The following is an 18,487-nucleotide window of genomic DNA, read 5'->3' as shown; positions in this document are numbered from 1 at the left end:
AGTATTTATTGTGTTATAGTCATTACATTAAAAGACAATTATTTTTGTTAACAAGTTTTTATGCTATTAATGTCATTTGATGATCATCTTTTTTCAGGAAATGCTACAAGACCAAGGTGTGTTCATTACTTTGTCTGTTTTGATGGAATTGTGGTCGCGTGAACTCATTCAAGTTTACAAGTTTGATCATCAACATTTACCTCAAGAAAATTCAAACGTTTTGGAGGAGATGGTGATGTTTGAAAATAACCAACGTACTGTTTATCAAGTTTATGATTATGACAATTAGCAGCTTTTGTTCACGTCAAATAATTTGGTTTTTGCCTATTGGTTAATCGTACTTTATATATATATATTCTATCATAAGTTTATTGTTTGCTGTACTTATCTATTTCAAATCATCGCTACATTGTTCTTACTTATAATCAAAATTATATATATATATATATATATATATATATATATATATATATATATATATATATATATATATATATATATATATATATAGGGTAGGGATATGGTAAAAAGTGTCTAAAATGTGAGAAGGGTAAGAAGTGTTTTAAACCATTGGATATTTGATCTAATGGTTGAGATCAATAGGGTATAAAAATGTAAATTGTGTTTTAATTAGAAGGACCTTATGTAAAATTGAAGTGCAATAGTGTCTTTTCCAATGTTTCAAATATGGTAACCGTATCCTACACAACCAAAACCCCCATTAATCTCCTAAAAACTAGCTATTCAAATTTAATTGCTAAAAATATGTAACTGCTGTAAGAAACGTATAACACTATACATCCATCATATAACACTATACATCTATCATATAACACTATATAACAATATATAACACTATACATCCATCATAGACATGCTACAAGAAAAATATAACACTATATAACACTATGCATCCATCATCTAACACTATATAAACAAAGAACACTATATAAAACTATGTAACACTATATAAAAAATATATAACACTATACAGTTCTGAATGGTAGTGGCACTACAGAATTAATAATTTATGGTGTTATATAGTGTTTTTTGATGGTTGCGCTACAGAATTATATAACACTACATAATTATATAACACCAAAAACCATATTATAACACCATATAACACCAAGTAACACTATATAACACTATATAAAAATATATAACACTATACAGTTCTGAATGGTTGTTGCACTACAGAATTATACAACACTACACAAATTTGTAGATTAATTCCTAAATTCGAATTCCTATAATAAAGGGTGTCGGTTATTTTAGGGAGTTATCTTTTAATCAATTAATTGAAAGAAATAAAAAATTACTAATTCACCCTTTTGAATTAATTTAGATATAGGACACTTGTCATCACCACATTATTTCTCACCCTTCTCACAAAAGTAGGACTTTGTACAGGATCCTCTACCTATATATATATATTGCTTCTTATTATTAGGAACGTGCAATTAAAATCGATAACTCATGATATACTATAATCCTAAAAATTATTTATATTTTTTATATATATTATGTTACCTGCTCATTTTATAGACATTTTTTAGTTGATTTTTTTTGGATTTGAGTAGTATTTTTTTTCTTTTGTTGAATGCAACACATAAACTAGATGATTAATATTCATACATATACTTATATATTCTTCAAAAAAGTTAACATCATCCATATATGGACATTGTACCTAAACATGTAGTAAACAAACTTCCACCAACGTGTTCATATCCGAATATATGCATATCCCAAAAAGCTATAAGCATTAACAACCCATATACCAAAAAGTAAACCTACTATCATCATTCAACACAATTGTCTTAAACTCGATCCACATTTCTTAACTCCAGCACCTGTTTTGAAGTAACAAAGTTGAAGTGAAGAATGTCACCTTTTTTCAAACCATTTGCAGACATAAATTTGCCCCACTTCACCATTGTGTAACGCGGTACGTCACCATTTTTCTCTATGTCCACTTCGTTATCCATCATTGTCCCTCCAACGTCTGAATCTTCAATGAATGAAGCTATAAGACCTGATCTCCTGGAAACCTCAATTGGAAGACGCTACAAAAAAGTGTTACATAGTATTATTAGCTTTTACTCTATATTTCCTTTAAAAGTTCTTATAATTTTGGATACAAATTTTCATACCAATCTGTTTTCTCCTTTTCGAGTAAACTCATAATTTTCAGGATCAGGGTCAGCCTTCATTCGTTTTCCACTATTACTTCTCGGTTGCTTTTCCTGTTCAACTTTATGAGCATTCTCACGGTAGTTTTTAACCTTTCATTTTGAATCTCAATTTAAATCATTAAATGTTTGTAAACGTGGGCTTAAACCAATCACTCACAAGTGTATTACACTTTGCTGTAAAGTACAAATTACCTCTCTTTTGATTGATGATCGACGATAGCTTGAAATTTCGGGTGTGAGAACTTCTGTAGTTTGGTCAATCATGTTTCGTTTTTTTGATGTTGAGCCAATCACTTGTGCAACCTCTTTATCTTTATTGGCAACCTATTCAAAATATATTTATAAATAGCAAATTTCTAAATCTTATATATACTAATCATATGTAATGTCATATAATTGTAAATTAACTGATTATTACCTCTTTCTTGATGTGATCCTCAGAACATGAAGCATTTTGTTTTGGTGGTGTTAATTGCTCACATTTTAGAACTTCTTGAGTGATATTCAACATGTTATCAGTTTCATTCCAGGATAAAGAATTGTTATCCTGATAGTTAGTGTGAGTTCAAGTATCATTTATATATAAAAATGCAATAATACGTGTGTAAAATCATTAATCAATGTATTATTAAAAATAGAAACGTTTTGTAATACACTACCTCATGCATCAAAGTATCTCCACTTGTATCCCTTGCATTCTCAGATTGAACAAAGGTCTGTAATTAACAATTGCAAATATAAGTAAGTTAATTATTTTTTATGTTCATGTGTAATAAAAAATACTTACAAAATAAACACTTTCTTGGAATTTTGATTGAGATATTATTTAACAAAAACCACTGTCTTCTGATTCTTCTTTAAAACCCAATTCAACTTCAATTCCATTCCTGAATACCCTCAATTGAAATACAACATTATCAATCTTCTTAAACATCATTGTGTCACCATCCATAATTTCCAAACTTTCACACAGTTTCGGCCATCCTTCTGTAAAGGCATAGGTTTCATGAACTTTGGCTGCCATCACATTGCAGTACTTACCACCTGCATATACTTGGTAATGCCGTTTAGCTCGTGGTTTTTGTAAAACATGTTAATAAACTCACCTTGAATTACCTGCAAGTTTTTAAAATATGTTATAAAAATATAATTATTAAGTTATGTATTCCAAATCAACTCTTTACAATCTTGACAGTTCATTAATTACGAAACAATACGCTTACCGTAAGACCCAACTTTGTGTAGTTGTTCATTGTTATGTAGGTTTCACCACACACATTGTTTATGAAAGGATAAACCTTCAACTGTTTGTCTCCTATGCTTCTAAAGAGCAGCCAAGTGTTTTCTGACAAATTAAGATTATTAACAACAGCCCTCCAACCATCTGTTAAGACTGGTAGCTTATTCATGTGTCTAAGTCTTACACTCCAATGTCTACCGTCTTCATGATGAACCTCTATGTTCATATGTTGCCAATCTTCTCCCCATTTTTTTTAACAAATTCAACAGGTACCACCTATATTAACATTGTTATAATATACACAAAAAGTTATTTAAATAACTCATATGCGTACAACGTTTAAGTTAATCAAACTAGAAACGGGAAGTATACATACCAACGAAAGATCTTTAGGTTCATCCATTAGTTGAACAAATGATAAAACCATCTTCTAAACTGCAATGTATGGCATATATTATGTTAGATTCATAATATTTGTGGTTAATGTTGTTATTGTAAAATTAGTCTAAAACATCAAGAACACATAAGTTTAGCATATTGCACCCAAACATCTTTTCTGACTATAAGCGAAACTTATTAATCTTATAAATATTTCATATATCAACATTAGTTACTTACAAAGGATTTTAACAAAATTGTCGAGCAAATAATATGTTACGATGATTTCTTGAGAAAATTAAGTTTTATTACATATTCAGTATTAACTTATTTGTTCCGTAAATCTATTCTGTAACTTATTAATCTTATATTGTTTACCTAATTTAAGAAAAAAGATTAATAATTTTAACCATTATTTTGTATATGCTTTTTCTTCATTACAACATCTATAAACTTCATAAACACATGAAATCTTTGATATTCTAAGCATGCAATCTATAAATACTACTGTTTTTTTCTTTCAACCTGTTTCCCTGTTCTTCCTACATCAGAATTTCACTTACATATCGATTTAACTGATTTTATCATTCAAAAAATTACTAAATGTTTAGTGTAATCGATTATAAGAATCTTACCTTTGTATCTTCAAATTAAGCAGCAACGTATGTTCGACACCCTCTGATTCTCTTCGAAGGTTGGTGTAAGAAAGCTTTTTGAAAACCCTAGCCGATGATGAAGATTGTTATGTTTGGTAAATGTGTTGAAGATGTAGAAAGTTAGATGGTAATGATATTTGTGCATGGAAGAAGATATTGATGTGATGGTGTAGCTAAACAACGGCTATGTCATCATTTTTAATTTTTTTTACTTTTGTATTATTTAAATTAATCATTATATTTGTTTTGTTTTTCTAATATAGCAAATGGCAAATAAGTGAAGATTAGAAATTACACTGTTCATGTTCATTGATAATGGTTAAGTTGGAGAATCATTTAGATCTAACAATAAGTTGTTTGAATAGATTTTGTAAGGACCTTCAAAAATATCCTTAACTTATTTATACATGAAAACCCGGACCCCTAAAACCCTAACCAGTTTGAAAAACCAAGAAAAACAAGAATTTTGGGTTTTAGGCGGGCCGCGCAAAGGTTAGCTTAACCTTACGCGGGCCGCGTTAACTTGAAGTTTATCCGGATACACATTTGGGCCACGTATAAACCATCTGGCAAGCCTAGCCCATGACCCAGCAAACCTACATCTAGACTAGGCGGCCACGTGGGCCGCGTAAAGGTTACTTATGGTTTTACGCGGGCCGCGTAAAGCCCATTTTCAGGCTATAAATAGCCTGTGCATGGGACTTTCATTCTATGCTCAAATTTTCGATCAACAAACGAAGTTCTACTGTCAAAACTTTAATTTTTATATAGTGAGGTGCTGCCACAATACCGGGTAATAACTCGATCGCTGCTACGATTAAATATCCGATCGATTGAAACTATCCAATGGATGTTTAAGTGCTGCCCGCATTAGGGTTATATTTTGTTATTCGTCGTGATTCCGACAGGATATTTGAGTATTGCTTAAATCCGGGCTATGCTCTGTTATTCGTTGCGAATCCGCTGGATATTTAAGTATCGCACTTTGTCATTCGTTGTGAGGGTTGTATCTCGTGAGTTATCGTAAATGCTGTATTAGTTACTAACCTGGTTCGTGTGCATTATTGTTTAAACTAGGTTATTCGGCTTATCAGTAGGCTAAATACTGCCCGTCTAAACTTGCAATGTGAGTCATTCTCTTTTTATTAATTGTTTTACAATACCTCAAATTATTTTCCCAAGTTATAATTACAGGGATTAAGTTTTTGTAGTCTTCAATTACAGCCGGTATGTGGGGTATTGTGCACATTACTGTTGTTTTATCACTTTAGGTGGGCGAGCCTAAAATTTGTGATATTCGTCACTATTGGGTGACAAGACCCAATAGTGGTATGACCACAGTCACAGAAACGAGTCGAGTGACAAATACTGTGGGTAGTTGGTTGACATATAAACATTGTAATCTCCCTTAATACTGTAAATTATAACAACGTGTCATTTTATTTAAAAATGAATGATTCACTCAATATTTCCCCGTTGACAAAATATTTTTACAACATGTTTCAGGTGACCTACTGTGAATCAAGTACAAGTGCTACGGAGCACTCCCAAACTTGAAGTAGTGGCTCAAATTAAATAAAGAAATAAACATGTTTTGTAAAATAAAAAGGGAATTCTTATGAGATTCCTCTACTGTAAATTACGGGGTTTATCCCGCATTATTAAATAAATAATACTCGGGCATTTTCAAATTTTAAACGATCCTGCTAAGACTTCCGCTGTAAATATAAATACCACGGGTTTTCTGTCCCACGGCTCCTGGACCGGGTCAAACCGGGCACGGGGGCCGTGACAGAAAAAGGTGGTATCAGAGCCACTGATTTAAGCCAATTAAGTATTTAAAAATACTTCATTTATTTGATTGCCATTCTGTGATTTTGTGAAATTTTAGTTTACAAAATTTTAACTTAGGATTGTGTGTGTCTTCATGTGTGCTAACAGCATGAACGAACTATCAGAAGCCCTACAGAATATCTCAATCCATAGTACAGATATGGATATCACCAGTATTACTACTGGATACCAGGCAGATGTGGAGGAGCCTATGGTATTTAAACCCCAACCCCAGAAAAAACCTAAAATAGTGAAAAAGAGACATAGGTGGGCAGGTTGGAGGCGTGTACGCAGGAAGAAGCCAGCAACTCAAAAGACCATGAAAAATGACGACCCAAAAGACAAAGGGAAAGGCATAGAAACTGGGGAGAGTTCTAGGCAAAACCAGGAACCGCTATCTTGGGAAGAGGAGCTAGACCGTAAACTGTCACTAGCTGATATCATCGGACCTGCCGATGAAACTCTCTTTAACTACCCAATAGAAGCCCTACTACCTGTTAACCTAGAACCTGCCATTCCAGACCCTATTATGCACCCTAGACCTTTACCAGGAACACTAGAAGAGTGGTGGACTGCCGACTGGCAATTTCAGAACATCATGAATAGTCCTAATACTTTTCTCCCTCAATTTGACCCGGAACCTATACCAAACCCACCAATGAGTAACGAAAACTTAGCTGAACTCCGCCACTACGGCGAGGAGCTGGTGGATGCCGGAAATAGAATTCGGGAGGTAGGAGAATAGATCTCCTGGAAATACGACGAGAGGGAACGTCGTTTCTAAAAAGCCAGTTAACAGGGAGTACAGAGGGTGGTGTGGTTTTAATGTATAATACTAATAATAATAGTAAAATAGTCTAAAAATAAGACCTTGTAAGATAATCTGTGTGTACGGAAGCATAGTATTAAAATATATAAAAAAAATCGAATAGTCGCAAAGTCGACAGTTTTGGCTGTACATGTTATTTGATTATTTGTTTCCTTAATTGTCTTTTCGTGTTAATTGATTACTTGTTAACGTACAGAATGGGTAAGCAAAAGCTTTCGGATATTGACCATCAACTAGATAGTGCCCAAAAGACTAAGAGAACCTCGTCCCAATCAAATTCCTCAAGATATTCAGTGAATACCAATGAAGGAATATTTATTCGTAAAGCATCCTATGAAAACCCACTTACTCCCAAGAAGAGAGATTGGATTATTAGAAAAAGCCAAGAGAAAGTAGGAACGTCCAATTCAAAAGAAGTGGTAGTTAATAAGGAAATAGGTAAAAACCCGCCGTGGGAAGACGAATTAGATGAAAAATGGTCAGACCTTTATATGTTAGCTACTACTGCAGTGAATCTCAATCCTTAATTAAGATAAGTGGCCAAACCAAGATCAACCATGATAAATAAATAAGTACGAGGGAATAAAATAAATGCAGGGTGTAATTGTCATAGTATGTTTTTGAATTTCAGTTTTAATAAATCTATAAGGTTGTTGTGTTTACTATTTTAAATAAAGTTTGGTTGTAAAATATATCAAAGTGTTTATATTAAATAATAGTTCGTGATTAATATACATCCAGATGGAACACGCCGAAAATGAACCAGTCAATGAAGTTAACCAGTCAGAACATAATAACGAGGATCACTTCTTAAATCGGCAACACATAGAAAATATCGTTGCTCAGGGAATAGTTAATGCTATCCCAGCTACCGTCGCTGCAGTAAAAAGTCATGTTGAGCCTTCGCAAGCTCACCCTAGTAAACGTACGCACGACAATACTGCCAGTAGTAGTATCAATGGAGGCGGTAATAATAATGACAGAATTCAAACCCCAATACATAAAAGGATGAAAGCTGCAACATTTGGTTGCACTTACAAAGAATTCCTTGCCTGTAAACCTATGGAATTTACAGGCAACGAAGGGGCGACTGCGGCACTGTGTTGGTTAGAGAAAACCGAGGCAGTGATCAAAATAAGTAAATGTGCTGAGGAAGATAAGGTCATGTACGCTTCGCACCTTTTCAAGGAAGAAGCGTTAGAATGGTGGAACACGGTATTACAAGCTAAGGGAAGTGACATGGTTTATGCCATGAGTTGGGAAGGATTCAAGCAACTGATAGAAAGAAAATTCTGTCCCGAATATGAAAAAGAGCAAATGGCAAACAAATTCCTAAGCCATCGAATGGTGGATGTGGACTGTCAAGGGTATACTTCAAAATTCCTTGAGTATGCTAGGATGGTACCTACTCTGGCTTCGCCGGAATCGGTACTTATTTCTCGCTATATTTGGGGTTTGATTAGCGAGATCCGTGACATTGTCAAAGCCGCAAGACTTCGCACGATTGACGAAGCGATAGAGTTAGCCAACACCTTAACTGACGGACTGGTACGCACTCGAGAAGAAAATAGAAAGAAGGATTTGGCCCAGGAAATTTCCCAAGGATTTCGTGTGGGTAATAGTAGTAATTTCAAGAGAAGGGGAACAGGGCAATTTTCTGTTCCGCCATTTTGCAAAAACTGTAAGAAGAAGCATTTTGGAAGGTGTAGGGAAACCTGCAACTTTTGCAAAGCTGTAGGACATCGTGAAGAGAATTGCAGAAAGAAAACCACAGTCTGCTACAACTGTGGAGAAACTGGGCATTTCAAGCCAGATTGCCCTAAATTAGTCAAACTAGCAGACAACAAAGCTAAACCGGCTGAAGGAACTACCAAGAAGAACGCTAGAGCCTTCCAATTGACTACTCAGGAAGCCGAACTAATTCCTGATGTCATAGCTGGTACGTTTTTTGTTCACGACGTTTATGCAAAAGTATTATTTGACTCTGGTGCAAACCAAAGTTTTATAAATACTTCATTCTGCCAAGCACTTAATTTACTTTTAACCAACCTTAGGCAGATTTTTACAGTCGAAACGACAGATGGGAATTCTGTTAAAATAAATAAGGTTTTGCAAGAAGGGAAGATAGAACTTTTACGCCATTAATTTTCTGCAAACCTGTTACCCATGAACTTAGCCGCATTCGATGTCGTGTAAGGAATGGATTGGTTAGTAGCCAACCATGCTCGAATTCTCTGTGATAAAAATTCCATAGAAATCCATACACCCACAGGAGAATTCGTAATAATTACCGGAGATAAACCACAAAAGCCACTGAAAATTATTTCAGTAATAAAGTTGGCCAGTTATTCAAGAAAACAAGGAATAGTATATATGGTTTCGGTAGTTATTAATAACAAAAGTAAGAAACTGGAGGATATTCTGATAGTATCCGAATACCCAGATGTTTTTTCCAGAAGACCTACCAGGATTACCACCCGATAGGGAGGTAGAATTTAGAATTCATCTAATTCCAGGAACTGTACCGATAGCCAAGGCACCCTATCGGTTAGCACCTACTGAAATGTTAGAATTAAAGAAAAAGTTAGATGAATTACTAAGTAAATGATTTATACGACCAAGTTCTTCTCCATGGGAAGCCCCAGTGTTGTTTGTAAAGAAGAAAGACGGATCGATGAGAATGTGTATCGACTATAGGGAATTAAACAAAGTTACAATTAAGAATCCATACCCATTACCTAGGATTGATGATCTTTTTGATCAATTACAAGGAGCTAGATATTTTTCTAAGATAGATTTGCGCTCCGGATATCATCAATTAAAGGTACAAGAAGAAGACATACCCAAAACTGCTTTCAGAACTAGGTATGGACATTATGAGTTTACAGTCATGCCGTTCGGATTAACAAATGCTCCACCAGCATTTATGGACATGATGAATAGAATCTGTAAACCGTACTTGGATAAATTTGTGATCGTTTTACATCGACGATATACTTATTTAATCCAAAAGTCAGGAGGAACATTGTGAGCATCTACATGCACTCTTAACTTTGTTAAGAAAATAAAAGCTTTATGCCAAATTTTCGAAGTGTGAATTTTGGCTACAGGAAGTGCAATTTTTAGGACACATGGTGAATCACGAAGGTATTCACGTAGATCCCTCCAAAATTGAAGCGATCACCAAATGGACGGCCCCGAAATCAACAATGGAAGTTAAAAGTTTTCTAGGATTAGCTGGATATTATAGGCGTTTTATTAAAGATTTTTCTAAAATAGCCGTGCCATTAACCAAGCTAACCTGTAAAGCCGTAAAATTTGAATGGGGACCGAGACAGGAAGAGGCTTTTAGAATTTTAAAGAAAAAGTTAACAAATGCCCCAATCTTAGCATTACCAGATGGAACAGAAGATTTTGAAGTTTACTGTGATGCTTCTATGCTAGGATTAGGATGTGTGTTAATGCAACGCAAAAAGGTAATTGCGTATGCCTCAAGACAATTGAAAAAGCACGAAGAAAACTACACGACTCATGACTTAGAATTAGGAGCGATAATTTTTGCCCTTAAGATTTGGAGACACTATCTGTATGGAAGTAAGTTTACTGTCTATACGGATCATAAAAGCTTAAGGTACATATTTGGGCAAAAAGAATTAAACATGAGACAAAGAAGATGGATGGAAATTATAAGCGATTACGACTGTGATATTCAATATCACGAGGGAAAGGCAAATGTAGTTGCAGATGCCTTAAGTCGTAAGTACCATGAAAAACAAAAGCGGGTTCGTGCCCTTAGATTAAATCTACAGTTAGATTTAATGGAAAAATTAAAGAGTGTTCAAACCACAGCAATTAAGGATGATGCTGAAGGAATGAAAGGACGAACAAAAGAATTGGAACAAGGAAGTGATGGAATTTGGAGATTCCACAAGAAAAAGATTTGGGTACCTAAACAGGGAAATTTAAGGAATAAGATTTTAGAGGAAGCCATAAATCTAGGTATACCATGCACCCTGGAAATAATAAGATGTACCAAGATTTAAGAAATAATTTCTGGTGGATAGGTATGAAAAAGGATATAGCTAGTTATGTATCTAAGTGTCTTACTTGCTCACAAGTTAAGGCAGAACACCAGAAACCTTCCGGGTTACTTCAACAATTAGAGATGCCTGTTTGGAAGTGGGAACTAATAACCATGGATTTTGTTACTAAGTTACCCAAAACCAGAAAAGGTAATGATGCGATTTGGGTAATTGTGGACCGATTAACCAAGTCAGCTCATTTTCTACCCATGAAAGAAACTTTCACCATGGAAAGATTAGCAAAACTATATGTTGATGAAATAGTATCCCTACATGGAGTCCCACTCTCTATTGTATCGGATAGGGATAGTCGTTTTACCTCACACTTCTGGACAAGTTTCCAAGAAGCCATGGGTACTCGATTGAATTTAAGTACGGCTTATCGTCCCCAAACAGACGGACAAAGTGAAAGAACTATTCAAACCTTGGAAGACATGCTTAGAGCATGTGTAATAGATTTTGGTGGAAACTAGGATGATTATTTACCTTTAATTGAATTCTCCTATAACAATAGTTATCATACAAGCATTGAAGCTGCCCCGTTTGAAGCACTGTATGGACGCAAGTGTAGAACTCCAGTTTGTTGGGCAGAGATAGGAGAGAGTCAATTATCAGGACCGACAAGAGACCACCGGTAAGATAACGCAAATCAAAGAAAGACTAAAAACAGCTCGAGATCGCCAGAAGAGTTATGCAGACAATCGATGCAAGTCACTAGAATTTCAAGTCAGAGACAAGGTACTTTTGAAAGTTTCTCCTTGGAAAGGAGTAGTACGATTTGGAAAGAAAGGAAAGCTGAGCCCAAGGTACGTAGGACCATTTCCAGTAATCCAACGAATAGGACCAGTTGCTTACCGTTTACGACTACCAGAAGAGTTAGCTGGAGTACATGATGTATTTCATGTATCCAACCTCAAGAAATGTCTATCTGACGAATCTCTGGTCGTACCTCTTCAAGATGTAGAGGTAAATGAAAAACTAAAATTCGTGGAAAAACCATTACAGATAGAGGACAGAAAGATCAAATTTCTTAAACACAAGCGACTGGTGCTGGTCAAAGTCAGATGGGATTCAAAGAGAGGACCAGAATATACTTGGGAGCTAGAATCTGAGATGAAACGCAAATATCCACACTTATTTCAATAAATCTAGAGGACGAGATTTTAATTAAGGTGGGGAGGATGTAAGGACCTTCAAAAATATCCTTTAACTTATTTATACATGAAAACCCGGACCCCTAAAACCCTAACCAGTTTGAAAAACCAAGAAAAACAAGAATTTTGGGTTTTAGGCGGGCCGCGTAAAGGTTAGCTTAACCTTACGCGGGCCGCGTTAACTTGAAGTTTATCCGGATACACATTTGGGCCACGTATAAACCATCTGGCAAGCCTAGCCCATGACCCAGCAAACCTACATCTAGACTAGGCGGCCACGCTGGCCGCGTAAAGCCCATTTTCAGGCTATAAATAGCCTGTGCATGGGACTTTCATTCCGTGCTCAAATTTTCGATCAACAAACGAAGTTCTACTGTCAAAACTTTAATTTTTATATAGTGAGGTGCTGCCACAATACCGGGTAATAACTCGATCGCTGCTACGATTAAATATCCGATCGATTGAAACTATCTAATGGATGTTTAAGTGCTGCCCGCATTAGGGTTATATTTTGTTATTCGTCGTGATTCCGACAGGATATTTGAGTATTGCTCAAATCCGGGCTATGCTCTGTTATTCGTTGCGAATCCGCTGGATATTTAAGTATCGCACTTTGTCATTCGTTGTGAGGGTTGTATCTCGTGAGTTATCGTAAATGCTGTATTAGTTACTAACCTGGTTCGTGTGCATTATTGTTTAAACTAGGTTATTCGGCTTATCAGTAGGCTAAATACTGCCCGTCTAAACTTGCAATGTGAGTCATTCTCTTTTTATCAATTGTTTTACAATATCTCAAATTATTTTCCCAAGTTATAATTACAGGGATTAAGTTTTTGTAGTCTTCAATTACAGCCGGTATGTGGGGTATTGTGCACATTACTGTTGTTTTATCACTTTAGGTGGGCGAGCCTAAAATTTGTGATATTCGTCACTATTGCGTGACAGGACCCAATAGTGGTATGACCACAGTCACAGAAACGAGTCGAGTGACAAATACTGTGGGTAGTTGGTTGACATATAAACATTGTAATCTCCCTTAATACTGTAAATTATAACAACGTGTCATTTTATTTAAAAATGAATGATTCACTCAGTATTTCCCCGCTGACAAAATATTTTTACAACATGTTTCAGGTGACCTACTGTGAATCAAGTACAAGTGCTACGGAGCACTCCCAAGCTTGAAGTAGTGGCTCAAATTAAATAAAGAAAAAAACATGTTTTGTAAAATAAAAAGGGAATTCCTATGAGATTCCTCTACTGTAAATTACGGGGTTTATCCCGCATTATTAAATAAATAATACTCGGTCATTTTCAAATTTTAAACGATCCTGTTAAGACTTCTGCTGTAAATATAAATACCACGGGTTTTCTGTCCCGCGGCTCCTGGACCGGGTCAAACCGGGCACGGGGGCCGTGACAGATTTTGTTTTTCGTTAACAGTTAAATTTATAGCATCAGATATTAAATATGTATTTATGCCGTTATGTTACCAAATATTTATGTAGGTACACTTAGAAGAACACCATTGTTAAATGTCACCAATGGTAAAATGTTACTTCTTATAAGTCATCTTATAGAAATTTACATTAATTTTGTTTTTCTACAATTTAAATGTATTTCTAATATGTTAATTTATTTTGATCCACTATTTTAGGTATATCATTCAGGACGACACCTTAATCATCTATCGTTATCGTACATTTTTAATTATTTTTAATTATTTAAAGATCGTGTATGATGTCTTCTACTTACATGTTAGGTACAAATGATGCAGTTCCATTAGCTTGTAAGTCAAACGGTATGTCATATATTAACGTAACGTTTTACGAGTGAAAATAATTGATACACTTTTTTTAGTTTAACTTGATATATGAATTAGTACCTGTAATGTTACTTCGTAATATCGATCAACAAAATGGTTTATGCAATGGTACGAGACTACGGATTAATAAACTTTATATCGATCAACAAAATGGTCTATCAAGTTTACGATGATGACAACTAACAGTGTCGTTCAAATAAATATTAAAAGTATTGTTTGCGTTGTTACTCATTTTGAAATCTATGCTACTTGATTCTTAGTTATAATCTAAATAATATATATCTATTTTTCTTCTTAATATTAGTAATTATATGGTAATTGTTACCAGTCATAAATCACATTGTTTACATAAATTGTATTATATACGATTAACATTGAATCATATTATATATATCCCCACAAATTTTATAAAAGGTACGATTGTAATAAAATTAATAAGGTATTAATATCCGAACAGTTAATGGAGAGTTATTCGCCACTTTTAAAGACACATGCTATGCGATGGGTCTTTTCACATGGTCAGCTTTATGTTTGCGTTATCAAGAGTCAAAAGCAGAGCCGGTGTGAAATTGCTTATACTACACAAAGATGGGAATGTAACGAGTAAATCAACAAATGTAGTCTACAAGGAAGTTTTTTCCGGCATTTGAATAGTTTTCTGTTTTTTTCTTCCAATGTATGTATTTGTACACAACAGTTGATTTCAAAGTAAATAATATGGTTTTGGTTGAAACCTGCGTATTATGCGGGCATTAACCTAGTGTCCATATAAACGCTATCTGAGATTAATAAATCCCTATATGTCCTTAATCCAGGTTGACGGAATCACTATCGGTTCGTTGGATGATATTCCAGCTGGCCCTATTTCTTCCTTCTTCAAATCTATAAAGAACACACTCGATTTTGATTTTAACGATGAAAATGAAGGTTAGTTTATAGAAAAACAAACTTCTCTAAACTTCAATACCGCAACGTTTATTTTAATGTGAAAGAGGAATATATACTTGTGATCATATTGGTGAATATAGTATATAATAATTAGAATGTAATCTAGACTTAGATTATTTGATCATGTATTTGGATTAGATATTGGTCACAAGGCAGGAAACGAAAGTCAAAGGCCGTTAATTGGCGGTTAATGACAGTTTGTACATCAAACGGATGGGTATAACTACCTTGTTCGTACCGTTTCATAGACTATAAATGGGCGCAAAACTGTATGGATACGTAGATCAATTTCATAATCAAAACAGTCTGCATTGACTTTTGTTGACAGACGAAATTCATCCAAATTGACCCCATGTTCTTGTTCTTGATGCATAATTAATTTGTATCAAGTGTTCTTGATATCCAACAATAATTACATTTTCTATTGCATAAGTGACCCGTTTATGACATTTTTTTTGTAATTGACCCGTTTATAACAATTTCTTTTTTTTTTATAACTGACCCATTTATGACACCGATAGGTGGCAGTCTGATAAACCGCCAACGCTCTATGTATTCATTTGTCATAGCACCCGTGAACTTGCTACCATCGAGATATATCTGGTACGGGTGTATTTTCTCTTATATGGATTGGTAGAGTAACGGGTTAAATCGGTTCAGGTTGAAAAAGGTGGTTTTGGTACATAAAAAATTCTTGTCCACTATAAAAAATTCTGTCCACTATAAAAAATCGGTTCGGTTTGGTTGACCAGCAAACACTTCTTGTCCACTATAAAAAATTCTGAACGGTTAATATGCTAATTATGGTTTAGAAACAATATTGTTAGTACAATAATTAAAATATCTGAATAAAACAATACTGGTCCATACTGACGTGCAGGAAAAGTTTGGGGCATCAACATTCGCGCTCATATTTAATCTGGAACTTTAGACGTTGCGGTAATTAATATTTATGTGGATTTAATTTCAGGTAAAATTCATATATGATGTCATTAATTTTAGTATTTATTTTTCTCTGTGACAAATGGAACGGTTGGATTTGGCAGAGCTGACCTTGATCTTCTTGGTTTTCCACCGAAAGATTTACACTACCGATTTCTTTCTCAATTTACTCCGGTTTTCTATAATCGGATAAGAGAGTATTCCAAGGTAGTTCTTATGACCTTATGATTTATTTATTTTAATTATTTTTTATTGTAAGGTTTGACATTACTTTGATAGATATTTTTACTTTAAAATGAAAATACAATGGCATTAGCACCATATATAGTGAATTACACTGGGCCCTCTTCCGCCAATACCCTGGTAAGAATATTAATTTTGACATTACTTTGATGACATGTCTGCAGCCCCATCTGATGCCATATATGCATGTGAAATAAATATATTTACAAGTTTCACTAAAGTTATCTTTTTTTAGAACAATTAGCTTTAAAAATTACGAAATGTCTTCAGATGCCACATCATAATTTATTAGATAATTTATTCTAAAAACAATTAGAATATAATGACAAATAAGATGCTACATCATTAAATATTTAATAATCTGAAAAAAAGACCTGCTAATTGGTTTCTACAATTAGCTTGTAAGAATGACATTTTCTTTCTTGTCTTGTATCATGATGTATAAACCGTAATACTAGCATGTTTCAGTCTATAGAATTAACGTAATGAGAAAGGTAATTGTATTGATTTAATAATTATGAAGATTACATCTAAATATATAGAAGTATGAATTACACTTAGATACCCTAAACTATATTATAATTAAACCGACATAGTCTAATATTCCCTCACAACTTCAGGGCGAGTAGCAATCTGTAACTTGGATCTGAGAAACTCAAATTTTTTAGAAGATAAAGGCTTTGTGAAGATATCTACTATTTGATCATCCGTTGAAATAAACTTGACATTGAGCTTTCCCTGAGAAACTTGTTCACGAACAAAATGATAGTCAACTTCAACATGCTTTGTTCGGGCACAGAAAACTGGATTAGCAGAAAGATAAGTAGCACCAAGATTATCACACCATAATGTTGGGCTTCACTATTCAAACCAAGTTCTCGAAGAAGAGATTTAATCCAGATTAATTCTGCAATTGTATCTGCAATGGCTTTGTATTTAGATTCTGTTGAGGAACGAGAAACAGCTTTCTGTTTACGAGCAGACCAAGAAATCAGATTAGTGCCTATGTAGATAGCAAATCCCCCCATGGATCGACGATCGATTGGGCAACCAGCCCAGTCAGAGTCCGAGAAGGCCTGAAGATTAGTGGACCAATGAGAATCTGTAAATGCTTGAAGTCGATAACCAGACGTATGGCGGATCCATAAGCCCAAGCTTAGTGTCCCCTTTAGATAACGTAGTATACGCTTAACTTCAGCCCAGTGATTTTCAATAGGAGCATGCATGAACTGACTAACCTTGTTTACTGCAAAAGCAATATCAGGGCGAGAGAGAGTGACATAATGAAGAGCACCTACTGTTTGTGTATACCTAGAGGGATCAACAAGTGGCGAGCTATCATCAAGTAATAGAACAGAGGAGATGCTCATAGGAGTTGAAATTGGTTTGCATTCCGCCAAGCCAGCCCATTGTAGAATATCACCAATATATTTTCATTGTGAGAGAAGTAGATTATGACCTTTATGAATGACTTCAACACCTAGAAAATAATGTAATTGACCCATATATGTGAGAGTAAAAAGCGAATTAAGTTGTTCAATGATCCGTGCAACTGTTGTAGAATTATTACCTGTAATGATGATATCATCAACATAAACAAGTAGACAAGAGAGCCTGCTGAGTGATGAATAAACAGTGACGGATCCGTTTTGGACCCGTAAAACCCCAAGCTGATGAAGAGCCATAGAGAGTTTGTTGAACCATGCACGAGGAGCCTGCTTTAGGCCATATAAGGACTTGTTCAACAAACACACATGATTTGGTTTTGCCGGATCCACAAAACCCGGAGGTTGGCGCATATAAACTGTTTCCTCAAGATCACCATGTAAAAAGGCTGTTTGAATATCCAACTGCTTTAGAGGCCATTTATTTGTTACTGCCAAAGATAACACAGTGTGAATGGTGGCATGTTTGATGACCGGGCTGAAAGTCTCATGATAATCGACACCATGTTGTTGATGAAAGCCCTTGGCAACAAGCCTGACTTTGTACCTGCTGATTTTACCATTTTCACCTGTTTTCAATCGATAAACCCATTTACAATCAACAATGTTAGCATTAGGTACAGGAGGAAAAAGCATCCACGTCCCGTTTCTATAAAGCGCATTCATTTCAGTCGATATAGCATGGCGCCATTCAACATACTTATTAGCAATACT

The 18,487-nt window shown here is 34.9% G+C and overlaps 1 protein-coding gene and 1 pseudogene across 1 annotated transcript; one reads left to right on the top strand and one right to left on the bottom strand.

Annotated features, from left to right (window-relative positions):
- The window catches only part of LOC110905188, a 52,550-nt pseudogene extending 35,916 nt beyond the window's left edge, over positions 1-16,634 (top strand).
- Positions 16,635-16,925: 291 nt separating this feature from the next.
- LOC110905189 (uncharacterized mitochondrial protein AtMg00810-like) lies at positions 16,926-17,698 on the bottom strand. The gene is made up of 2 exons (XM_022151083.1): positions 17,159-17,698; positions 16,926-17,066 (listed from the first exon to the last, which is right to left on the bottom strand). Exons 1-2 carry the CDS (start codon positions 17,696-17,698, stop codon positions 16,926-16,928), a joined length of 681 nt encoding a protein of 226 aa, XP_022006775.1.
- Between the last annotated feature and the right edge of the window lie 789 nt (positions 17,699-18,487).

The sequence above is a fragment of the Helianthus annuus genome, chromosome 4, assembly GCF_002127325.2.
Source record: "Helianthus annuus cultivar XRQ/B chromosome 4, HanXRQr2.0-SUNRISE, whole genome shotgun sequence".
Taxonomy (NCBI): Eukaryota; Viridiplantae; Streptophyta; class Magnoliopsida; order Asterales; family Asteraceae; genus Helianthus; species Helianthus annuus.
Note: the sequence above shows the minus strand (reverse complement) of the source record. Positions and strands in the feature narration are given on the sequence as shown.

Excerpts from the sequence above, each read along its gene's own strand:
- LOC110905189 (XM_022151083.1), bottom strand. The coding sequence starts at position 17,698 with ATGAGCATCTCCTCTGTTCTATTACTTGATGATAGCTCGCCACTTGTT. Across the intron at positions 17,067-17,158 it reads ATTATGGTGTGATAATCTTG|GGAAAGCTCAATGTCAAGTT; the intron begins GTGCTACTTATC and ends CAAGTTTCTCAG.